Raw genomic sequence first — 27,210 nt, forward strand, 5'->3', positions numbered from 1 at the left:
AGATGCACCCAACTTTCTGTCAGTTGTGGCCACAAGCAATGAGGGCTACATCATGCTGCCTCACCTCGTCCTGCAAAACTTTAGGAATCAATGCCATCACTTCCTCAAAGATGCTGAACACAAAATTCAAGCCTGGATCAAAGGCAGATCAAGAAGGCTACATGTCTTCCAGCAGGACTTGTTCCCTCCTACATGGCTTACATGACCTAAGAGTAACTGATTGCAGCTTCTCATGCAGTTTCTCAACATAGGGACTCTTAGCTATCCTAACTGGTGTGGTATGGGAGAAGAGATCATCCATTGCAGTATTAGCATCTCATTGGTGGCTGCTGCTGTGGAACTGATGGGCAGCAAAGGTAGAGGATACTTCATCCTAGGTTGTAGTCACTTCTAGAACTGTGATGGTATCTTGATTGAGGTTGATGGTATGCTTGTTGGATGGTATGTTTATTTAATGGTGCCATTTTTCTGAGGGACTTCAGTTTTTTTTCTGTTTGCTATTTTTGCTTTCCATATGCATTGCTTTCTTCTCAGACAACAGGTGCACTCTATACACCTTATCTTCATATCTGTCTAACTATATCAGTGTATATATTGTAGGGAATTAGTATAATGGTACACCCCTCCCACGTGACGAATGGAATAACCTAGTCACTATAAGTAAAGAGAAGTACATGAAGTACCAGTATACGTAGCAGGTGGTCAGTTGTTTTCACAGCTCCTCCGAATTTCTTTTGTCTGTTTATCGTGAGTTATATTTTGCTGTTTTACTTTGCTGTTTATTACTTGTTTCATGTTCAAACGCTTTGTTAATTTGTTTTGCTGCTTTGCGACAGACTGTTGACACTTTCCCTCTTTGAAGAGGAGGGTTAACCAAGTATGATGCAATACAAAGACTTCACCGCCTTGGAGCTATCGTCTTTGAAGGAGGAGTTGTTAAGGTCAATCGATGAAATAAACGAGCAAATGAAGAAGAAGAGGAACTTTGCAGATGTTACAAGGAGCCAGAATAGCGAAATTGACTTGTAAAAGTTGGAGTGTTATAAAGATATTCTAAGTAGAGAAGGATACGATGTAAAGGTGTGTCCCCCTCAAGAGATAACAACTAATACAAAAGAAAGAACAATAATCTATAGAACATATTCAGCAGAAGCAGGAAAAATAGAAATTACGGCAATGACGCAAATTGAAAGAGCATTAAGACAAATCTGGCAAGAAATTACATATCTTGCCAGAGGAACAAAATATGGAATGGTAGAGGTGTGTTTCTGAGAGGCAGCTACTGCTAGGCTACATTTGGCAACCCCGTTGAAAAATGGAGAAGTGGTACTTCTATTCACATACCTTGGGAGATGTGCTTCCAGGGTTAGGGTAGAAGGCATACCACCGGAAATTGATGTGACCTGGATAGCAGCCATTGTACTACTCGGAAACGAGGAAAAAATAATGGTTCACCAAGCCACAAAAACAGAATACAAAAACTGGAAAGGACAGACCCTGAATATGATTATCCAGAGGTTGCCAGAAAACATCGAAAATTTGACCCAAACTGTCACGATAGAAGATTTAATAATAAGGGTCAAGGTGGAGGGCAGGATCCTGCGATGTTACAAGTGTGGCCTAAAAGGCCACATTAGAGTGGACTGCCCTTTGTTGACCAAAAAGCCCCAGGAAGGACCAGTGAAAAAGGAGGAGGTCATGCCACCAGCAACAACAGAAGAGGAAAATAAAGAAAGGAACAACGAATGGGAAATGGCTGGTAAAAGAAAGAGAAGGAAAAGGAAAAAGGCATGTCATGTGGATGTAGACCCCCACCCCACACCAATCCAACACCCATCCACACCGTCTTTGCCCCATCTTCCCCCTACAGACACCAAACCTCCCCACTCCTCTCAGACACTAAGAATACACACAAAAAACCCCAAACTTTCCCTCCCCAGCCGAGGAAAAAATAATTATGTGGTGAAGTTTGACAAGTAAAATGAGGAACTTATCGAGGAAGTGAGCACATGAGAAGACTGTATGTTCAAGCACATATACTGATATACAAGGGTGGTATTGTTGCTGGTGACCCAGGAGCAATTATCAAAAGTAATGGAATACAAAGCATGGATATAAGTACTGGAAGATAAAGATGGACATAAGTCACCTACCATACTACATAGACTATATGGATCTTCTAGAGGAATACAAAGTTGACATTTTTTCTGGAACTCAGATCAAAGTGAGATATAAATGAAGCCGCTTGGAGGTGGAGCCGAATAGCTTCATTACATTTTTCATTTTTTTCATTGTACACCTCATTTTGCTATCATACACTTTTCTTTTTTTTCTTCTTTGTTGCTTGTCCCTATATGTCTTGTATTGTCCCCTCTGTGTAGCCCCTTGTGTGTAATAAAAAATCAGAGTACGTAGCAGGTGGTCAGTCGCTTTCACAGCTCCTCCGAGTTTCTTTTGTCTGTTTATCATGAGTTATATTTTGCTGTTTTACTTTGCTGAATCAGTATGACACAGTCTGACAAAGCTGGACCAGTAACCATTTTGATATTAACCTGCTTGAAACCCTCCTTGGTTTTATGATACAAACTTTCAGCTTTAAAGTGATCTGAATCAAAACCTTCTATCACAATTTCATGTTACTTTATCTTCCAAATAACAGCTTAATAATACTTTCAAGTTTTGGCACAAGTTTAGCATTTTCAGGGGAGTGGTAAGTTGATTAGATTGACCCCGAAAGGCAAAGTTGGCCTTGGCGGAATTTGAACTCAGAATGTAAAGATGGATGAAATGCTGCTAAGCATTTTGCCAGTTCCCTACTTTAAACTACAGCTAAATGACAAGAAGTTACTCTACTAACTTCATTTTTTTCCAAAATCAATTGAAACAAAGATAGTGTATTTCACTGGAAATATAACAAAAGTGTTAAATTATGTGCGATCCATCAGGGGGCTTCCTCACAATTTCTATCTATCCAGTTTCACATGCAAAGCACAGGTCAATTTGAGTTCATAGTAAGAGACATATGCCAAAGATTTTATGAAGTGTAATCAAAACTACAGGTGATAAGTGGCAGCTCATGATTGAGTAGTAGTTTGGGAAAAATCACTAACTCTTTAGCATTTAAACTGGCCATATCCAACCAAAATATTCTTCTTGTTTTATGTTCAAACTGGCCAGATCTGACCTCTCACACCTACCCTAGAACGTCATTCTAAAAATATACAGTCACATCATTGAAATCCCAAATATACAAGATAATTCGTGATTAATTCAAAATAAGTGAACATATGAGCATCATATTTGACAAAGTTATATGAATACTAAAAGGTTAAGATTTATAGTGTTAAAAACACAGCATACTTCAGAGCTAGGCAAAACAAAATGGTCTTGGAAGTGAAAATAAAAGTGGCAAATACAGTACTTAGCAGTTTTGCTGCTAAAGAATGCCATGCACTTATCCCACTTCTGAAGTGAAATTGAAATCAACTAGTTTGAAGTATATAAAAATAGTGTAAAAACTATTTATTTGCTGGTTTGCAACTGCATCACAGTAGGATAAATTCAAATTATGCAATAGAAATAGCTTGTAATGTACACATTACTGATACCACGTACAACATGTATGTTGTTTAAAAACTAGGAGCTATGGTTATGTTCAGGAAAGATCCCTTTGAAGATATAGTATTTAAAAACAGTATACTTCAGGCACACTATATTTTTAACTAAAATTACAGGTTAGGGGCCCATAGTTGATATATGTGCAGTGAGAAGTTAGTGTGTTGTTGGCTGCTGGTTTTATTTTGCTTATTAAATTTAGAGTTTTCATCATCATTTAACATCCGCTTTCTATGCTGGCATGGGTTGGACAGTTTAACTGAGGACTGGCAAGCCAGAAGGCTGTGCCAAGCTCCAATCTCATTTGGCAAGGTTTCTACAGCTGGATGCCCTTCCTAATGCCAACTACTCTGAGAGTGTAGTGGGTGCTTTTTATGTGCCACTGGCACAAGGGCCAGTCAGGTGGTACTGACATCGACCACACTTGAATGGTACTTCTTATATGCCACCGGCATGGGAGCCAGTCAGGTGGCACTCGCAATAACCATGCCCGAATGGTGCTTTTTACATGCCAGTCAGGCGGTTGACTTCACTTGACTCAACAGGTCTTTGCAAGCACAATTTATTGCCCAATGATAGAAGGGTACTCTTAAATGGGCCGGTTATGCTGCATTGGCATAAGTCACTTAGCTTGCCGAGTCTTCTCAAGCACAGCATATCTCCAAAGGTCTCGATTACTTGTCATCACCTCCATGAGGCCCAACGTTCAAAGGTTGTGCTTCACCACCTCATCTCAAGTCTTCCTGGGTCTACTTCTTCCACAGGTTCCCTCCACAACAAAGAATAACTATGGCTTATGTGATCAGAGAATGCACACACATACGTATATGTATTTTGCTTTTTTATTTGGATTAAAAATGTTACCAATGGTTTCATGTGGAAAGGATTTCCACAGTCTTCAAACGGTCCCCTCAAGAATGCTGATACTTGCCTCCATTTTGGTATTCTCATCCAAAATGAAGGCAATTCACAAACATAAAAAATTTACTCACCAAATGCTGTGTTGAGGACTCATTCTCACTGTTTGATACTATATATATGTGTGTGTATATTGGGCATATTCTCTGAGTAAACATAATTGGCTAAGCATTAATGAATTGGCATCAAAAGGCTTTATCACAATTATTTATGTCCACACACACAAATTGTATACACATATTCTCTACTTTAATAATTGAGTACTTATACCTTCATCAGATCAGAAAGGGCAGCAACATGATCCATAGACCTAAGACTTGGCCTAAATGCTTGCAACAGAGTTGATTCCATAAAAGCACCCATGTGCTAGGTGCTTGTATTGTGTTTCCCACATTTCACTCAAAAAAATCTGTCAACATAAGGCTATAACAGAAGATAAGGAAACCACAGAAAGTCCTTCATACACACACACACAATACTAACACATAGCATATGGGTGCCATTATGGAATCCACTCTGAGTAGGGCTGGAGCAATGTGAAGTATAGTGTCTTGGTCAAGAGCACAGCACATTACTTGGTCCAGGAATCAAACTCATGACCTTATAATTGTGTGCCCAACACCCTAACCACAAGGCCATGCACCTTCACACAGACATATACATTCAACGATGGCTTAGCTGACTGAAACTTCAAAGTCATCAACAACAAATTTTTTGTATAACAATAAATATATGTGTGCGTGTGTGTATATATATAAGTAAAAGCACCCACTACACTCTTGGAGTGGTTGACATTAGGAAGGGCACCCAGCTGTAGTAACCATGCCAAATAAGATAGAAACCTGGTGCAGCTCCCCAGTTTACAGTCAAACCATGCTAGCACAAAAAAAACGGACGTTAAATGGTGATACATACACACACATTATATACATGCATACTCTACATTTTGTATAGTGCACATTTTATGACTTGCTTTTATTACTGTGACTGGTGGGAGGAAGGAAGGCAGAGATCTGACAAGAATGCTTACAACAGAGCAGCATCTAGCAAGGACACCCATAGTTCAGGTAGCGGTGCTACATTTCCCAAATTTCAATGAAGGCTTTAGTTTAAGGTGACAGCTGGCAGGGTCAGAGTCACTGACCTTCTTGAGAATGGGACATACTGTTGTATGTCTCCTAAGATTGTGATAAATACTTGTAAACAAAGATTGAAGAGTTTCATGAGGATAGGAGTTCAATCTTAGGTGTTTGAGAGTAAAGAAAGTTACCTTGCTTGGAGATTGGCTTCAAGCAAATAGAAGTGTTTTTACGCTTGGTATGTATATACTTGTACACAGTGGTAAAACTGATGGACTGGAAAAAAATTTGCAGAGAATGTGCATTATAGAATTGAAATATAATGCAGGAACATTGGTTGAAAAGTTAGATGAGATGATTTAGAAATTTTGTTGGAGAACCTTTCAGTAAGGAACTAAAAGGACTGGCTAACATTTTAGAAATTTCCTTTCATTCACTGTTAAGAGGAAATGAAAATTGCAACAATTCAGATATTCCATTTTGTAGAGAATGCACTATCTTATTTGTTGGCATATTTTTTATTCTTGATATCATAAATAACAATGTCATAAACATAGGTTTTAATACTATAATCAACATGGACAAAATAAAAACAATAAATATCACATTTATAAGGATTTGAAAATATATTTTCTTTAAACTGCTTTTGACTTGGCTACCATCAACCACATAATGCTTCAGCATTTAAACTGGCCATATCTGGCCCAAATATTCTGTTTCATGTTCAAACTGTCCTCTCTACACCTACCCTTTAAAAAAAAATCATTGAAATCTCAAAGCTACAAAATAATGCGTGATTAATTCAAAACAATTTGAATAAATAAGTATTATACATGACAGAGTAATCTGAATGCTAAAGGATTAAATGGAGATGATGGCTATCTCATGAGCATGTGGTTATGTTCCATGCTCACTAGATAATCATCATTTTCATTGAATGTACAAAGCTATCTTGTTGTTTATGTTTCACTTGCTGCATGATAACCTTTAACATTTAGTAGTCAAATATTGTCAATAAATTATGTAACATCAATGTAAATAGCTAGTGAATATACATTTTCAAGAAACTGCAAATCTGAACATACAATAACCATGTTTGTAATTTTATATTTTATGGTTGCATCAACAAAAGTTTTAATAAGATGTTTTATGTAAAAAATGATAGGAGAATAATTTAAGACAAAACAAGCTTTATTTAAATTTCAGATAATTAAGAATATTCACAAGTCATGAAGGGAGTGTACAAAAAATAAAAAAGTAACAGAATACTCCCATTGATTGAAAACAAAGTTTAAATCATAATATACATGAGATATATATGAAAGAATCTAAACAAACATGAAAATTTCATTATATCATTTAGTGTCTGCTTTCCACACACATATATACACATGAATAATATAAGATGTGGATTCAGAGAATTGTGCAGCTATCACAGAAAGCTCCTGTTATGGACTCAGCTATCAGTCTACATAGCAATCGATTAGAAAGAAATATAATGTAGTGTCTATGTAAATGAAAATTCAGAAGATCTGCTTGATGAAATTATTTCATGAAGAGAAAATAAAGTTATAAAGTCAGGAGATATGAGAGGTGAATATATATATTTATTTAACCATGTGACTTCCAAAGGGTTATGGCTGTTTCACAACCATCTTTATGTAGTATTAATTTAAGTGTGGAAGAAATTAGTGTACATGTTTGCATTAATAAGTATGCTCAGCATTATATAATACAATCGCATATTTATAAATTATTGCAAATAAAGAGAGCTAGCTCATTGGATCACTGGAACATCATGTTTACACCAACAATTCAACTCTAAATATACACACAAAATTTCCTCTTTATATACACAATGGAAGGCTGAAACTGGACAAAGATTAATTTGGTCAGTAAAAGTAAAGATATATCCTTTCATATCAATTAAGTTAAAGCACTAGATGGAAATTTAAGGAATTGACTATGCTTAATGTTAACAAAAAAGAAAAGAGGAAGTAAAAATAAATAACATAAAAAGAATATAAAAAAACTAATAATATAAATGAATTTTTTAGATCAATTATGTAGATGAGTAAGTGGGGAACAAAACAGCTGGAAATTTAAAGATTCCACAGAAATTGTGGATGAATGGCAGGTCAAGTAAAACCAAGAAATGGTATTCAACAAAAGTAAATTTCAATACAGGGTTAACAAAGTCACAAAACCTCACAGAAGGCATTTGAACCTTCATGAATTTTACACATTCTAACTACACCTCAAACATACTTTCCAGCACAGTGAACTGGAGTCAAACAAAAACCATACACATGCATACATAGAAGCACATATATACATACACACATAAATATACATAGAAAACACACAGATTGATCCATTTATATATATATATATCTTCCTTTTTCTAATTCTCCTCCTCCTCTTTTCGTTTTTTTTTCTCTCTCATCCTTTCTCTAATTCTTTTCCTCTCCCCTTTGTTGTTCTCTGTCTGTCCCTCTCTCTCCCTCCTTCACTCTTCTGCCTTTGTTCTCTCGTTGCTCTCGTTGCTTGCACATAACAATTCGCCATCTTTCTTTTCCTAACTTGAATTTCTTTCTTTCTGATCAGCCACAGGGATAAGATGCATTCTTGTCTATCTCCTGTCAGAGCTTGTTCCCCCGCGTTCATCAACTCACCTTGTTCTGGCTTAACAGCCCTTTCTGTTTGTTTTCACTGTCCTGTTTTTGTTACTAACTTTGACTCTCTGCAAAATCCCAAATTTTATTTAATTTGCTTTGCAAGCGCAACTGTTTTGTCGAAAACGTATCTTGTCGTGAATTGCTTGAAATACGAAGTAGAAAAACAGCCAACAACTGATGATGGGTCATTTTTTTATGTTGCTTGTCTTGTTTTCCATTTGTTTCTTCTGTTGTTCACATAAAAAGTTCATATTCCATGTTTTCGTATTTCATGTTGTTTATATTCTGTGGTGTCCTGTACCCATATATGCATGTGTATATACATATGTATGCATATATATTTATATATTATTTATATTATATATATATATGAAAAAAATTTGTGCATATTTAGAGTTGAATAGTTGGTTGGTGCAACCATTATTCCAGTGACCTGATGAGCTAGCTTTTTTTATTTGCACTAGTTTGTGAATATACAATTGTATTGTATAATGTTGGACATACATATTAAAGCAAACATGTATGCATACTTCCTTTCACACTGAAATCAATACTACATGAAGAAGGTTGTGAAACAACCATAAGCCAATGGAAATCACATGGGTAAATAAATATATATTCACCTCTCATATCTTCTGAATTTATGGTTTTATATATGAATATATATAAGATCTCATTCATATATCCTATTATGGTATGCTGAAATACATTTTAAGGTTTGTGTATTTATTCATAATATAATAATTGTACAGTGATCTTAAATCTGATATATGAAAATACATTTCTCAACTACTTACAATGTCAAATAAATCAATATTATTTCTTCCCCTTCTGGAAATGTTTTAAGTAAAATATAGATTATTTTGAAAAATGCTTTAATTAAAAATATCACAATGATAAGCGATGAATGTAAATGATGTAAAAATATAGTTATGGAAAGTTATTATTACACTGTTAAATGTTCTTCCTTTTGTATTTACATTTATGGTTATGTAAAAAATATTTTTTCAAGGGGTGATTTTCGACAGTGGTATTCTCCTGTTTTCATACATATATGTATAGTTAGGGGACTTCTTTTTCTGAGAAAATGACTTACCACAGATATCAGTCACATGTCTTCAATCAGTATGAATACGTTTATGTGTAGTCAAACAACTTTTTTGCTTGAATGATTTACCACAGATATCACAGTGATATAGTTTCTCTCCTATATGAATATACTTGTGTCTAGTTAAGTTGCCAATCTGAGAGAAAGAAATACCACAAATATCACAGTTATATGGTTTGTCTCCTGTATGAATGCGTTTATGGTTGATCAAGGTACTTCTATCAGAGAATAATTTACCACAGATATCACAGTGATATGGCTTCTCTCCTGTGTGAATATATTTGTGATTAGTTAAGTGGCATTTTTGAGAGAATGATTTACCACAGATATCACAGTGATAGGGCCTCTCTCCAGTATGAATGCGCTTGTGTCTAGTTAACACACTACTTTCAGAGAAAGATTTACCACAAATATTACAGTGGTATGATGGCTTTCTAATCTCTTTCAGCACTTCATCATGAAAACCAATCCTTTTACAGTTAACACTGATATCACATAATTCATTTTCCATAATGTTTCCTCTCTCATCACAGTTAATAGACATTTTTTTTGTTTTGTATTTTATTCTTAATAATTATTTCTTCTATATTTCTATGAATTGTTATCTTTTCTAATATCTGAAGAGGTTGCACACTCTTTTGCAAATTTGTTCAAGATTAATTAGAATGCAAAACCAGCTTGTACATATTTCAGATAATGAAATACTGAAATTTTGCTATTACTTAGCTTTTCAGAAAATATTTCACAGTAATTCTACCATAGATTTATATGAATAAAGTTATATCTGTTCTTTAAAAGATGATAAATATTGTTGAAGTATCTGAATTAAAAAAGTTCTTTACTGCAAATGTCTTCTGATAATCTGAAATAAAAGAGAAAATGTATAACATTTAAAGGATGCTTAAAAAGTAGAGAAGCAATAAAATTTTTATTGTATTTCTATATTGATAGACCTTAGGTAAAAACTTATCTGAATAATCAAATATTATTTAATTTGTTATTAAATTTCATTATTACAATCTTATTCAGACAGTGTAAAAATTATAAGCTAAATAACAAAACAGTAGAAGCTAAAATTATTCTCTCTCAGAAATGGTATTGCTTGGTTCTTTAGCCCAAGATCAGATCTAACTTAGTAGATCATGCTACAAATTTTAGGACAGATCAAACAAAAAGAAACATCATATTGATAAAAAGATTGAGTGAAAAAACCCCTGTTCTTTCTAACATTGTGCACTCCCCACTAATTAGCCTCTTAATTCCCCTACTATGCAAGTTGATTTCCCTTCCTTTTCCTATATATATATATATATATATATATATATATATATATATATATATATATATATTCAACCTGTTACTTATATAAAACTTACTTTCTTATTTGTCTACACACTCCTCTCTAATATACACATTTTAATTTCAATAAATATTTTTAAACTAGCCATGGGTTGTGCAACACCATAATATTTCATAACATGACAAAAATCCATTTCCCCATTATGATCCTTGATTATTTATATTGAGTAATCTTAATAGTTATGAATTTACCATCTTTGCTGGGTGAGCAGTAATGACCTTGTATACCTAGAAAAAACATCTCTACAACACTGATAATCAAAGATGGTGACAGAATTCAATTCATATTCTGTCTAGTTCATTTGAATATAGTTCAACATTATTAACAATTGACGAATATTTGTCCTCATCTTGTTTGTTGTTAACACGATGTTTTGGCTGATATACCCTCCAGCCTTTGTCAGGTGTCTTGGGGAAATTTTGAACCTGAGGTTCTCATTCCTAAGGTATTTCTCGATGTTGTTGTTGTTGTTATTATTATTATTATTATTATTATTATTATTCAGGTCACTGTCTGGAATATGCCCACGGGCATATGGCATAGTGGTTAAGAGCGCAGGCTACTAACCCCAAGATTCCGAGTTCGATTCCCGGCAGTAACCTGAATAATAATAATAATAATAACGATAACATCGAAAAATACCTTAGGAATGAGAACCAAGGTTCAAAATTTCCCCAAAACATCTGATAAAGGCTGGAGGGTATATCAGCCGAAACGTGTTAACAACAAACAAGATGAGGACAAATATCCGTCAATTGTAAATAATGTACATAATTCCTCATCTCTTAAATATAGAACTGCATAGTTCAACATGCTGGTGGTTCACTGAGTTCAAGAAGAAGATGCTGTCTGTCAAGGTGAAAGTGAGATCCTAAAAGTATTATGCTTAAGTCTATACACTTTCTGGACTCTGCATCTGCACCCAATCTGGCCTTATCATGCCTCCTTCCACACCTCTCATCCTCCTTCAAACTATGGCACAATTCAGTTACTGTAGTCATATAAAAGGAGGAACTGCACATATTTCATCCTTTTTAGTGCTACCAGTTATATCCCCTTCTCCCTGGAAGCACTTCCTTTTAACATACCACCCTCATTCTCAATATCATCCCTTCCAACTTTATTTTCCATTGATCCCCACTTTCTGTGCTTCTAGTTATCTCTCCTTAGAACTACATCTCATGACTGCATACCTTATCTTTAACATCTTCTTATGTCTGCCACTGACACATCCCACTTTTGTACCCCCACCCCACCACTCATTATAGCCACTCCTACATACCTCTGACTGTCATCTCTGTCACTGTATATGTCTTTCCTCCACTCTCTCTATTTTCTGATTTATCTACAGGTGTCTTAAACTGCTGCTCTTTGCTTTCCTATATGGCCACTTATCAACTTCTTCCTGAACCACTCCTATTTCTTTCCCCTCCCCTCTCCAAATTGATATTTACTGTTAATATTTCTACCCTTGTTCACACCATTTGCCTGTATACTCTCTTATGCCATAAGAGTATGCTCTGGTATCTTGTCACTACCAACCTTATCCTGTTTCCAGTTATTCTCACCTTCATATAATGCAGAGTAGCCATGCATCTCCTCTATAGCAAGACACCTGCACGTGTCTCCCTATCATACTTTAGCCTTTCAACACTTGGTATAAAGTCACTTCCTTTTCTATTACAACCCCACTCAGCTAAGGCGCTTTCTGTCTTTGTCTTGCAAGTTACTTGGCAATCTCAATGGTGTAGGTATCAAAAAAGAAGCACCCATTACGATCTGTAAAATGGTTGGTATTTGGAAGGGCATCCAGTCATAGAAACCATACCCAAAACATACACTAGAGCTCGATGTAGTCCTCAGGCTCATTGAATCCTGTCAAAGTATTCAACCCTTGTCAGCGTGAAAACGAACGTTAACTGATAACGATGATGATGATATATGTGTATGTAATGTATTGAATATACAACTGTTCTAGTTTTATCTCTTTTATCAAGGATATTTCACATTTCTGTATAGCCTTGAGGGTTTTTTAACAACAGTAAACTTCTGAAATCCTTCAACATTTCAAAACTTTCATAGTACCATCATCAGAGTGAAGTAATGTTTGCATGTGTTCCATGGCATTCTTTTCTTCTTTCAGTCATTTGTCTGCGGCCATGCTGGAGCACTGCCTTAAAGGGTTTTAGAAGAATATGCGTGCATATTGCTTTATGAATACAAACACATTACTCTAAATCTATATCATATGTGATGTGGACATGCGATATTAAAAAATATGCAACTACATATACACGAGTACATACGATATATGAAGGTTATGTTGCACTGCAATTGAGAAAGACGAAACTTTTCAAACTGTTAGCCAGACATCGATATGATATTATATTCTCCACCACATAATCTGAAACTGGAGATTAAACAGAGTGAAATAAGATAGAAATATTCATTAGTGAGAAGATGGGAAAGACTTCCTCCTGTCCCTCCCCATATTCTCGCAAATTATTGTTTTTTTTTTTTTTTTTTTTTTTGCCAAAACCCCAAGTTTTCGGATATGGAAATTTCAGAAAATTGCCAAAAATCGGAATTTTCAACCCCACCCCCTCATTCTTCATTTTTCACTTTTTTCCGTAAACCTAACCCTAAAACCCTAACCAGAAAAATTTTTGGAAATTTTTCTCAGAATCATAATCTCCGGATTTTCCCGCATGTTTTGACCAAAAAAATTTGTGAAAAAAACATTTTACAAAAATTTTGGGAAATTTTTTCAGAATCATAATCTCCATATTTTTCTGCATATCTTGAAAAAAAAAAAAAAAAAAATTTCTGAAAAAAGTTAAAAGTGAAGAATTTGATGGTGGTGGTGTAATTTCAAAATGCCGATTTTTGCCAATTTTTTTTGCAGATTCGTATTCTCTGTAGCCGTAAACACTCACAACGCCCGGTCTGGGAATCGAAACCGCGATCCTATGACCATAGAATTTTTTTTTTTTTTAAAGGGGGTTTGGGGGAGGTACAAAAGGAAGTCTTGTCGCGAAGAAGTACCAGTTATTTTTAAAAGTTCCTTCATTAACCGTTCCTTTTGTAAAACTAAAACTTCCTCGTAATCAGCATATGAAATGTTAAATAGCCGTATTATGGTGCGAGAAACGCTGTTTTGAGTGACACCTGGTCCGTTTTAAGAATACCCAGGTAGAAATATACAAGAAAAGAGCGCGAAAGACAATACGTTCGTTCACAGAAACTATCTTGTCATTAGATTTCTATGCAATTAGACATCTTAATTTAGAGAGTGGGTTAAAATAAATATGTTGATTTGTCTTGGCGGTTAATCTTTACATCTATTTAATCATTTCAGACAATACGGTAAAAGAATAATGTGAAGTCCATGCGGATTTATTACCGATTTTTCACTCACTCAATCTGAAATTTATTTAATATTGCATTTAATTGTTAAGCGTGAGTTTTAAAAAATACAATCAATATATGAGTTCAGAAACATTAGAAGTCAGAATATCAAAAAATGAAAATATTGTATCTGCGAATGAGGGGGGGGGGGGAATGCATAGTTCTATCATTTACACCATTATAACGGCTTTAAAATAAATCTGGCAACTTACCGTTCTCAGATGTAAACAATGGTTGTGCTTTTTTAATGAAGGACTGGTAAAGAAAGAATCGATCAAATTGTTAGATTTTGAGTTTCGAAGGCTTTAACACCTTAATTCTTTGACATGAAATTCATGTACCAGCTCTAGTTCCCTTTGTAGCTGCGTAATAATTTTTTTTCTGACGATGCTTAGGTATTTTGCTTAGGGGATTTTTCTGGGTGCGACCGACTTTCAGTATTAGTTGTAGCTGTTAGACATAAAGGGACGTAACTTGTCGCACTAACCACGTCTAGCTTTAGTTTGTTTTTAGATTTGTTACCTCCGCCAAGGAAGGAGGTTATGTTTTCATTGGTGTTGGTTTGTCCGTCTGTGTGCAAAATAACTCAAAAAAATGTCCACGGTATTTGATGAAACTAGCAGGAAAAGTTGGTAATGACACAAGGAAGAGATGATGGAATTTTGGTTGTGATCCGAGAATTTTTATGGATTCTTGAAGGATTTTTCATTTGTTATATTTACTTCAAATGAAGTATTACAATGTTACGTTCTTTGATTATCTCCCTTGAAAACACGTTCATCGTTTCCACGTAACCTATGGTGGCGTTGCTGATTCCAAAGTTTATTTTCGTTTCTCTATTAGTAATTTTACTCGCGTATCTATCTTAAAATGAACTGCTTAGCGGTGGTCTGTGAAGGATGACATGACAAGCCTTGACTATTGGGATCGACTCAAAAAGCTCAGGCTTTGCTCTTTCCACCGCCGCTGTGAGCTCTATATCTTCTGTATGATGTAGAAAATATTCCATCAACATTGCTCATCTTTAAGATTCGTCCGAGGCTTAGCCCCTGTGCCATCCATCCACTACAGAAATGTTTGTGTCGTATCACAACACTATGACAGAATTATTTCACCTCAATTGGCCCTGCTCTCTTCAACATCGTGCCAGACACACATAAAGGAGGAAAGTGACTTCACGGCATTCAAACGATCCCTAGATGATTACCCCCAACAAATACCAGATAAACCACCCACACCCAGATATGTCTCTGAAAACAATAACCCTCTGCTTGAATGGGCTACGGTTCCCCAGGGCTGACTGTGTATCTCTTCCAGGTGGTTCTATTAAATTAGACATGGCCTGAGTCAACTTCAGCCGAAGTAATCTAATCTATGCTGTAACCTATTAATCAAAGCATGACAACGTGGGTAGAGGCTGATATCTTAACATTTCTGATGGTCTTAAGTATAAAAATATCATTAAAGATTTATATAGAACTACATTCAGAGTATGTCTATAAGCTATTGTATTTAGACCTGGTTTCTATCCTCAAACTGTTCCATTTTGAAGATGCATTTTTTTTTATAAAGAACACTAGGATAATTTCTGACTCTATTTAATAGGAACTCCAATTATATATAATACAGTTCTATATTTAAGAGATGAGGAATTATGCACATTATTTACATTTGACGGATATTTGTCCTCATCTTGTTTGCTGTTAACACAACGTTTCAGCTGATATACCCTCCAGCCTTCATCAGGTGTCTTGGGGAAATTTTGAACCTGGGTTCTCATTCCTAAGGTACTTTTTGATGTTATTATTATTATTATTATTATTATTATTGTTATTCAGGTCACTGCCTAGAATCGAACTCAGAATCTTGGGGTTAGTAGCCCATGCTCTTAACCACTACGCCATATGCCAATTATATATGTTTCACCAGTAGCTAATGCATTTTGTATGCAACCTCTGTTCACCCGTGAACAAAGAAATAAAGAGGAAATGGCATACCCATTTCAAATAAACTGTATAGTGTTAGTTTGATTAGAATCAGGGATGATGTTGAACCACTTTTGCATAAATGCAAAAACTCAAATCATGAAGATTACTGATAATTGATATAAGGGTGGATGGGGCACAACGAATAAGATTTAATGCATTTTTGACTTTGAAAAACAAATTTTTTTACAAATGTTCATTACCTTACAAAAACTATACCAGCTAAGCAAATGATCTTCCCTAAATGCATTAAAAACATTATAACATATTTCAGAAAATTATCACCCTTCTCTTTTGAGTAAAATGAGTAAGGCAGGATAAGGTAAATTTGCTTCTTCAATTCTCCAGAATCACATTTGAGAAAAGACTCATACACATAAACATCCATCCTTAAACATCAGAAAGATCAGAAATGCAAAAAAATTTTTAAATATCTAGGTCAAATTGAAAGATGGTCATGGAAAAATGGTACATAATATGAAATTAGCAAAACTCAACTAAATCTAAAGACCCAATATAAAATATTCTCTATAGCTTCTCGATCTGCTGGAGTGATTCATTTCATGATATATTTAAGCACCATTACTCATTTTGCTCAATTTAGACATAATTATTTTGAAACTTGAAAATTATCAAATTAGACTTTAATGTGGGAAAAATTGACTTGGAATCCAATAGGAAAGAAAGAGTATTAATTGTTAAGTAACAAAAATTATCTAGATATTTTATTAGCAGCCTCAGTTGCAATCAGATCAAAGTTACTCTTTTACTTGTTTCAGTCATTTGACTATGGCCATGCTGGAGCACCACCTTTTAGTCGAGCTAATCGACCCCAGGACTTATTCTTTGCAAGCCTAGTACTTATTCTATCGGTCTCTTTAGCAGAACCGTTAAGTTATGGGGACGTAAACACACCAGCATCGGTTGTCAAGCGATGTTGGGGGGGACAAACACAGACACACAAACATATACACACACACATACATATATACGTATACATATATACGACGGGCTTCTTTCAGTTTCCGTCTACCAAATCCACTCACAAGGCTTTGGTTGGCCCGAGGCTATAGTAGAAGACACTTGCCCAAGGTGCCACGCAGTGGGACTGAACCTGGAACCGTGTGGTTCGTAAGCAAGCTACTTACCACACAGCCACTCCTACGCCTAAAGTTGGATAAATTTCTTGAAAAAAAGTATCTGTCACCTATGTTTCAAACTCTCTCAGCTTCAACAAAAACTATGGTGATCAATTTTACTTCCAGTGTAATTGTTTTAAACAAATAAGAAGAAATAATGAGAAATCAGAAATTACTAATTTTTCCCTACTTACTAATTTTATAATTTTTATTAGTAAATATATCAATTGTCAGCAGAGTGGCAAGCTGGCAGAATCATTAGCATGCTGGATAACATGCTTAATGACATTTCATCCTCTTTACACTCTAAGGTCAGATTCTGCTGAGGTTGACTTTGTCTTTCATCTTTTCGGGACTGATAAAATATTAATCATTTGAACACTGGGACCAATGTAACTGACTTACCCACTCCCCTGAAATTGCTAGCCTTGTGCCAAAATTTAAAACCAATATATCACTGATAATTATTTTATCAACTCTGGTAAGATTTGAACTGAAAAACGTGATGCTAAAACAAAACAAACAAAAAAAAAAAACAGGCTTTTTGCTTCAGAAAATTTTCGCAAAATGGGAGAAAGATTCTGAGATATTAACCTTCAGCCCCGTTTAACTGAATTTAGGTAATTTATAAATACTTTGGTGTAAGATGCCATTACACTATATTCCAAATTGAAATGTCTGCTAAGAAAAGTTGCTATAAGTTTGACAGAACTATGACACATCCTATTCGTTCTTATATACAATTCCCAAAACCTGTTACACCCAAAAATCTCAGATGGCCACTCTTTAACGAAGGAAATGGTAAAAAAGCTTTTGAAAAATTTTCGGCTGTGCTTAGAATATTTTTGTTGAAAAGTGCTTTGCATAATGTTTTCATTAATGTTGAAGCCTTCCTTCAGTCAAGTCACTTTTGCTTGACAGATGGAGAAATTTATGAAACTATTGGTACTTACCTTCCTCATACAGTCAAGATTTTCTAAAATCTCTGTAAGGTGTGCAATGGAGCAAATCCAGTTAATATATAGTTTAATTCCCCGTCACCAAAACAAAAGAAAAAAAAACAATCTCATAGCTGTAAAAAAAATGTGTAGCAAACAAATATGAAAACAAAAATTTGTGCAAACAAACAGGAGGTGGGGAGAGGACTTTTGGAAAACTCACACAATCTAATTTTTCCCTCATAACTTTCAGGAAAATGGATATATATTAATGAAATTTTATAGAAATACCATTCAAATGGCATAGATTATGTTTATAAAGAATTTTGTGGGGAAAATGTTTTCCAAAGGTAAAGTGAGGACTTTTGGAAAATTCACATGATCTGATTTTTTCCTTCATAACTTTCAGGAAAATGGATATCTTTAATGAAATTTTACAGAAACACCTTTCAAACAGCATCGATTACAATTATAAAGAAATTTGTAGGGAATTTTGATAACTTAACATGGATGTTATTAGATACAGTTCCAGCATGGGAACATGTAGAATCGTCTTGTCTAGTGTTAAAGAACAAAGGTATAAAAATTGACAGTAACATTCTTTTCTGTCAGTGGTCAACATTTAGTATTTTTACATATTTTTCATTTCATATATTTTTTGCAACTCATTGACTCAGCTGTATTTATGATTTCACTAGGTTAATTCTATTCATGAAAATTTAAATTAGGTGCATTTCTTAAACCGTTAGCTTCACATTTCAACAGCTCAACTGAAATTTAGCACATGTAACAAGAACTGAGAGGAATATCGTGGAACAGAGGAACTGTGGGTGATATAGATAAGATGACATTATTTTTGAATTCTGCATGCAAAAACGTATAAGATACAGGTATTCTTTTCTTTGGGAAAAATTCTTTGTTGACCAGTGCTATTCTTATCATTGTTTACAAATCCAGGCATGAAAACATTACTCAACTTTGGATTTTGGAGACGGATGCCCCCTTTTCACACACACACATGCACTTATACATTAATGATATACATAAATATATGGCAGGTATACATAATACTGAAGTACACATAAAGTAAACACATGCAGACAAATATATTTACTCTTTACTCTCTTTTACTCTTTTACTTGTTTCAGTCATTTGACTGTGGCCATGCTGGAGCACCGCCTTTAGTCAAGCAAATCGACCCCAGGACTTATTCTTTGTAAGCCTAGTACTTATTCTACCGGTCTCTTTTGCCGAACTGCTAAGTTATGGGGACGTAAACACATCAGCATCGGTTGTCAAGCAATGTTGGGGGGACAAACACAGACACACAAACACACATACATATATATATATATATATATATATATACATATATACGACGGGCTTCTTTCAGTTTCTGTCTACCAAATCCACTCACAAGGCTTTGGTCGGCCCAAGGCTATAGTAGAAGATACTTGCCCATGCAGTTGGTAAGCAAGCTACTTACCACACAGCCACTCCTAGGCCTATATAATATTTTTTTTTTTAAAGTGATAAAAACATACAATCAATGAAGAGACAAAAGAAACAGTAAGAGGATACATGTTGATTTTATTTGGTATTTCTGTTTATTTAGAAACCTACAATGAAATTAGGTATTTCTGTTTATTTAGTAACCTACAATGAACAGGTCAGACGCTAAACTATAAATTTCACAGGGAACAACCTTAAAGTTGACACTGCTCTGCTAAATGCAGAAAATTTCTGTCTCACTATTGGCTAAAAATACCCAGTTTTTTTTATTTTTAGACCTCTGTAACTTTTCTCTCCAATTTTTTTCTCCACAACATCATATCTTCAAAATAATGAAACTGGAAGGCTACATTATTATAGCCAATTTTCAGATTTTTTACTTCCTTTTAAAAAATGCATATTTTGCAAATGAAAAAACTGGATCCGCAATTTTAACTGTTGAATTATATATGTACTTTAAATATAATTCAAAACAAATACAATTCCCCATTATTCGAAAAATCTGTTCTTCGCATTTTTGTGTGTAGACCCTTCAAGAAGCATAAATCTTAAAAGTATTTCTCTTTTTTTTTTAAGATGGAGGGATATGGTTCTTGTCTATTTAATATCCTTCCATTTCAGTAATGTAGCATTTTACAATTGTCATGCTGAAGTGACTTAGTTACCTTTCACATGAAATTAGTGTGAAAAAAACTGGTAATCCGTCTACTTGAGCCAACTCTATAGTTTATATTCCATTCATCCCGAGTCATTTCCTCACCTATCTTTGTCTTTTGTTTTCCCTCATATGGTAGTTGATTTCATTTTCATGTTCGATCGTACATGATTCACCCATCTACCCATTTTCTACCAAGGGTTAACTGTTCATGTGATAATTCTAGAAAATTCCTGCCACAATGGCTTTATAAGAAGCCGTTTTGGGGCTTTTAATCAAGAGTTCAACTTCCCTAGCTTCAGTCATGATAATTCTACACTTAAACTGTTTTTAAGGCTTCATATTCAAACCAGTGCAATTCCTCCTAATAGCTACTTTCACAGCTAATTGCCAACTCGGAGATGATGAAAAAAAAATCAACATCATACATTTTTACAGCAATGTGCCAATCAGTTTAACCATTAAGGTTTCAACCCCTCTACATATGTTCTTATAATTTGACTTTGTTTTTCATGAAACCCTGTACAATTGCAGCAATAAATATGTATATAAATTGCTACCAAGTCTTGTCATAACTACTTGCTACACAGTTGTTTTTAGAAAATGTATATTATTTACTATTACTGATGACAGGTTTAACTGTTGGACTGTTCTTGTCTCTATTTACTAATAATTATGTCTAATCTCAGTTGGGTATAAGAACAATAATTAGTCATAAAGATGTTCTAAGATCATGTATATATCTCTAGACAACACCATTTTTTGTGCCTGGCCTTGGAGTGTTAACATGTCTCAAGAAACCCCAAGTGACATTAGATTTTCCAAAATGAGACACTTGGCCATATCACCCTTAAAATATTTTCTTAAACCATAACTAAAATTATCATTTGAAGGGCTACTTTTCAATGCTGGTATATGTTAGACAAGGCACTGTGGCAGTATCCCATGATTGGATACCCCTTCCTGTTACCAACCCCACTTTTTAAATTTTTATTTCAAGTACTATTTTTATTCCAGGTTGAACCATTAAGCTGTGGGAAATGCAAACAATTCTCATTGTTACCCACCTCCTGGGGTCAATGTGAAAATATGAACACACACATATACAACTTCTGCAAGCACACAAAAGTTGACATTAAAATGATATACATATATACATGCATGGTGTTTGGGCTGAATTTGACAGTTTGCATAAAAAGAAAAGGAAACAACATCCCATCTAAAAATTTTTAAAATAGCAATTAGATTATGGCTGGGAGATAATAGTTGACTCAAAGTAGCCACTCACAGCTTCCATCATAGCCTCAAGATTGCTCTGGAACTTTGCACATGCATTCCTCACTGTGTCCCTGGGAAGATCTTTGACCTTAACCACCAGCTTGGTGTTGCAGGAAGAGCAGCTGGCATCTTTCTCAACCATGCTTCACATACAGTAATCCATGGGATTACAATTGGAAGAATTAGGCTAGAAATTGGGGATGGTGAAGATGTAGAAATTCTCCAACAACCACCTCTGACTTTTTGTGGAGGTATGGCAAAGGGCTGAATCTTACTATCATACATATGGCCTTCCAACAGTAACTCTCTCCAGCCAAGGTTTGACCAGAATCTCCACATAACCATCTGGATTGGGTCTAAGGCCCTGTTTAAAGATGTGAGGTGGCATGATGTCTCACTGGGGACACATCCAAAGATCATCACAGTACGGGGGAACTTGGTTTTCACAATGTCCATGTCTTACAGCCTTTACAGTATTCACAGAGCATCGAGCAGCAGCTGTGATGTTAGCATTTTGATACCTGATACGAATCATCATGATACAGGTAACTCTTTTTCAATATTCAGATGACTTCCAATCTTCCATGTCAGTTAACTTTTTCTAAACTACAACTCTAATATTTATGCTCTCCACTGTTGTTGACTGTCCACCAATACAAGCTGTTCCTGAAAAACGAAGGCATTAAAAAAATCGTCAAATTTAGCCTGAACACTCAGTATAAACTACAGGCGCCACCATGTACATAAGTAAGAGCCACACTCCTTTGAGATCTGCAATAGGACATGTGGGTCAGCAGCAATCCTTAAAAGCCACCTTCAAGCCCATGACAAGAAGACTCTACAATGGTAAATAGAAAAATGATGGAAGTTCAAGATGTAATACTTGGTGATGATGAGCTTCCATATAGTTTCCTTTAATTACCAAATTTCACTCACAGAGCACTGGTCAGCCCAAGGTTGTAGAAGAAACTTACCCAAGGTGCCATGTAATGAAATTACATTTGAAACCATGTAATTGTGAAGCAAACTTTGTAACTACACAGCCACAACTGGATCTAGTTTAAAATACAGTTTTGGTTGATTAAAGGTCAGGTGACAAACCTTGCTAAGATATTTAAAAAAAATGTTCTTGTTATTCTCTGAGGATAAACTGGTGACATAATATAATAAAGTATATATTTTAATCCTTTACTGCACTCTTAAAATATGGTGGGTAATTTAGATAAGATAAGAAATACTTCCAAAAACATCCCTTATTAGTTGTATGTTTTGTCATCATTTAGCATCTGCTTTCTATGCTGGCATTGATTAGATGGTCTGACTGGAACTGGTAAGCTGGAGAGCTGTGCCAGTTTCCAGTCTGGTTTGGCTTGGTTTCTATGGCTGGATGCTCTTCTTAAGGCCTACCACTCCAAGAGTGTAGTGGGTATCTGTTACATGTCAATGGTAGTGGCCCTGACTACGATTTCACTTGGCTTGACATGTCTTCTTAAGCACAGCAAAAATCCAAAGAACATGATCACTTGTCATTGCCTCCATGAGACTCAACATCTGAAGATCATGCTTCACCGCCTCGTCCTGTCTTCTTTGGTCTACTTCTTCCACAGGTTCCTGCCGTAGTTAGAGACCAACACACTCCTTCCACAGAGATTGACACAAATGAAATAAGTTACTGTTGTTGATAATGTTAGTTATGGAATACACTGTGTATGTTTCTGGTTTGCAGTGTCCAACAAAAAGTTTGATGTTAATAGATAACTTTTCTACAATCCTTCAAGTTAGCTTTAGTGGTGCTGCTCTTGGAATCAGTTCAAAAGGAAAAGATTTCAGGTTTTAAATTCATAGGGAAGTGGGTATGTCCTTGCTTATGCCATGTTGGTATTTAATGCTGCCAAACCTACTACTACTACCTATTCCTCTCATAATAGAAATAGGTAGGAGCATAATACTGTGTACCTCCAACAAGTTAAGTATATCCCAAAATTAGTTGGAACCATTCTTCATACTCTCATTTCTTACCCATAGGCTGTTTCTCAAGTTTCAGAGCTGTTATAAATAAAACTAATCATGCCACTAACTTTGGTGGTGACTGTGTCAATGCTATTTTGAACAATTCACAGTAAGTCTTTAACTTTTAAATCCAATGTATCAGGTTTGATTAAAATGTTTGCAGCTGTGACTTACAATGAGATTGCATGTCTTGGCTATTTGGATTGTATTGTCTGAAATTAATACTCATCTGCAATTTAAAATATTTACATAAATTGCTGGCAAAAAATACATTTCACAAAATGAAAATAAGACAATACCAGTTATGAAAATTTAAGCATTTTGATAAGGTTTTATCTCTAGTATTTATATCTTTTATACATGTAAAATGTTTATAAATTTATGACAGTTTCGCTTTTATTGAAAGACAGTTTTATTCTTTTATACAGATTTTTGGAGATCAATTTCATCAATATCTTTCCAGAATTCTGATAAAGTGGTTGCGTTAAAAAAAATAAAACAAAATTATATTTTTATTTTCAAAAGTTAATGTGAACAAATAGAAAATAAAATTTCACTATTTTAAAAAAAGTGCCACCTCTTGTTGGCTGGTACTGTAAGTCTGGACAATTGCATGAGAAGTCAAAGAAGGGAAATTATGGTCAGGTGTCTTTACTAACATCAACAATTCCTCTATAAACAGTAAATAGCAGAGTCCTGTGTCTTATTTAACGTTAAACATACAAGTGTGAATTAGCAGTAGTATTTCAGTTTACAGTTTGGTAAACAGAGACAGAATTATGTGTCTTGCTTAACATCACTTACATAAATGTAAATGTGGTGGAAGTTCTAAATTTTACAGTTGCATAACTCTGAACAGACTTGAAGAGTTTAAACCTTTTAATACAAACCCACTTGAGACTGCCCTTACTAAAGTATTTCTATTTAAATTGAAATCTCACTCACAATCTCATCACAACATGAATAACATTGTAAGATTTCAGTTAGTCAACACTAGTATATCTATAAATTTAGATATTTTTTTAAGTCCTTCCAAAAACTTGATTATACAGAGAATTAACTGAAACATACAGGCAGTCTGTTCAGTAAAAATATATCTATGAAAGGGTTAAAAGTCAAAATATTATAGTTTGCACTCAGGATTTTTGGCACGAAAACTTAGCACTTAAACTACATAGTTGAAACATTGATAACAAGTATTTAACATTGTTATTCTAGAAAGAAGACAATGATATTGGCACAGAAGATACAATAATTGTCTAGATGCATTATGGTATAGTAGTTGCATGCATCTATTTTCTGAAGTCAAATCCTGGGGAAATTACATTGTATGTTAAATGTACAAGTTATCTTTTGATATCAGGTTAATCTCCTATATCTTTCCCTCAACCAAAATAGTGTGGTGCTTTACCCACTCACTCAAGTATTCTTTCAGAATAGCTTTCAGACTAGCTCATTAGGTTCATTAGTCAAAGTTAAGCAGCATGTATTAATTAAACCACATGCACGCACACACACACACACTAAATATAATTTCCTTTGAAATAGATATATCACTGAAGAGGGAAAATAAGACTCACATGAGTACATGGAAACATCTAGGAAGATGTAAAAGTAATACTGAAGAAAATGTCAAACTTCTTAATAATAAAATCTGAATGAAAAATGATCAACAGGATTGAATCTACATTTTTTAAATGAACAATTTTTGTAACAGAATTTACTTGAAAGAGGTTGTGTGATTATCTTTACTGTAACTAAGTAACATTAGCAGCCATCTATAATTTAGTATTATGGTAAATCATGCAAGGTAAAGAGTCTTTATTGAATTCATTCATCTCTTCAACAACTGAAAATATATTTTTGTGAAAGTTAAAGATAAGACACATATCATTCCAGAGTTGCAGTGTAAAATAGCTAATCTGATGGATTTGATCATTTGCCATCCTGAAGTTCCTTGTAGCAATTATCACAGACACGGACTGGATTTTTAGATGATACAATTGATGACTGTTTTGTGGAACATTCATTACAGAAAATATTGCCACAGTTTCTGCAGTGATGCTGTGAAATAAATTAAAAAAGAAAAAAAAAATGAAGTGTATATTAAAATGCATTTGATAGTAATCAATATATGGTTGTGGGGAAAGAATTAGACATATTTAATGCAACAAAACAAACAACAGTAGCATTAGACATAATTAACGCAACAGAATAAACAATAGTAACATTCCAATTCAAAAACAAAGAAATCCCAATGATGTGCTATTTCAGATAAGCTATTTCTTCAAGTATAAATAATACCTTCTTGGTTAAGCCACAGCAGATAAGTCTTGGACTACTGTCTAAGACAGTAAAATATAACACTTTGATTCAATGCTTAAGGATAACAATTAACTCCAAGAAGTGAACAGCTAAAATTCTAATATGAAAGATATTAAAAATACTACATTTAGTTAGAACAAAAGGTTCTCGGATAAAATTTGAATGACATCTCTAACTCTTGTATGTATCTGGTGGAGCAGGACATGCACTGGTCACCTGCATAGGAAATGTGGTAGTGCAGGAGGGTGTCATACCCAACAACTGGCATAACTTCACATTTAACTGCTACAAGGATAAAAGAAATAGGTTTGAGAGAGGAAATTAGATGGATATTAAATGTTGGATCAGGTTATGAAAGTTACAGAAAGAATTATCGTACAACTGATTAGGAAGTGAATCAACACAGATGTTGATGTTTGTAAAGACACCTGACCATAATTTCCCTTTTTTGACTTCTCATGCAATTGTCCAGACTTCCAGATATAATGAGGGCTCCTGTATGCTGATGAACTAGGTGTTATAGCTGAATCTGTAGTAGGATTAGGAAATTCCAGTAATAGAAACATCTAGAGTCAAGAGGACTCAAACTTAGCAAAAACTAAAGAATTATTGAATAGGAGATAAAAGAAGATCTTGTTACCATCAGGGAGTGATCCTGTTTGATGTAGAAGAGATGTTGGTAGAAATTCTGTACAGTTTATTCAGTGTGAACTATGGGTGCATAAGAGATGAAGCAGGATAATAAACTGGCTAACAGAGGAAGTAACTGCGTATGTGGCAATGCATGGGACAATAAGAGCATATGTGAAATGAAACTCTCTCCAATGCCTAGGCAACTTTCTAGAGGCAGTTGACAGCTTCTGTTACTTAGGGGGTCTAATTATCAGTTGGGATGAATGTTCAGAAAGCATAATAGCCAGAGAAAGAACTAGTTGCAAAAAGTTCAGGGAACCATTATATCTGCTGGCAACAAAAGGCAGAGTGAAGAGCAGATTGTATGATGCTTGTGGATGAAGTGCAATGTTATAATGGTAGTGAAACATGGGCCTTGAATGCAGAGGGTTTGCTAAAACTAGAAAGAGATGAAGTGAGCCTGCTCCACTAGATGTATAACACAAGTATGCATGCATGATGGAGAAAGATAGCAGCTTAAAGAAATGCTCAAAGAGATCAGATTATGTAGAATAGGGTAAATGAGGGAG

The 27,210-nt window shown here is 34.8% G+C and overlaps 2 protein-coding genes across 9 annotated transcripts in view; both read right to left on the reverse strand.

Moving 5' to 3' along the window:
* Positions 1 to 8,149: 8,149 nt before the first annotated feature.
* On the reverse strand, positions 8,150 to 17,820 carry LOC106877627 (uncharacterized). Of its 2 annotated transcripts, XM_014926571.3 has the most exons (3): positions 14,379 to 17,820; positions 13,065 to 13,168; positions 8,150 to 10,260 (listed from the first exon to the last, which is right to left on the reverse strand). In XM_014926571.3, the coding sequence occupies exon 3, from the start codon at positions 9,940 to 9,942 to the stop codon at positions 9,409 to 9,411; it is 534 nt and encodes a 177-aa protein (XP_014782057.1). In that variant the 5' UTR covers positions 9,943 to 10,260; positions 13,065 to 13,168; positions 14,379 to 17,820; the 3' UTR covers positions 8,150 to 9,408. The 2 variants fall into 2 exon arrangements, with proteins under 2 accessions (XP_014782057.1, XP_014782056.1); XM_014926570.3 differs by lacking the exon at positions 13,065 to 13,168.
* Positions 17,821 to 23,988: 6,168 nt separating this feature from the next.
* LOC106877628 (uncharacterized) overlaps positions 23,989 to 27,210 on the reverse strand; it is a 116,191-nt gene continuing 112,969 nt past the window's right edge. For all 7 annotated transcript variants that reach the window (XM_089358277.1, XM_014926574.3, XM_089358288.1 and 4 more), the window contains one exon: positions 23,989 to 25,747. In XM_089358277.1, the coding sequence (XP_089214403.1) occupies positions 25,619 to 25,747 (129 nt within the window). In that variant the 3' untranslated portion in view covers positions 23,989 to 25,618. The remainder of the gene's footprint in view (positions 25,748 to 27,210) is intronic.

Source organism: Octopus bimaculoides, chromosome 1 (genome assembly GCF_046866305.1).
Source record: "Octopus bimaculoides isolate indiv1 chromosome 1, ASM4686630v1, whole genome shotgun sequence".
Lineage (NCBI taxonomy): Eukaryota > Metazoa > Mollusca > Cephalopoda > Octopoda > Octopodidae > Octopus > Octopus bimaculoides.

What these genes read in the sequence shown, in the direction of transcription:
- LOC106877627 (XM_014926570.3), bottom strand. Translation starts at nt 9,942, where the DNA reads ATGTCTATTAACTGTGATGAGAGAGGAAACATTATGGAAAATGAATTA.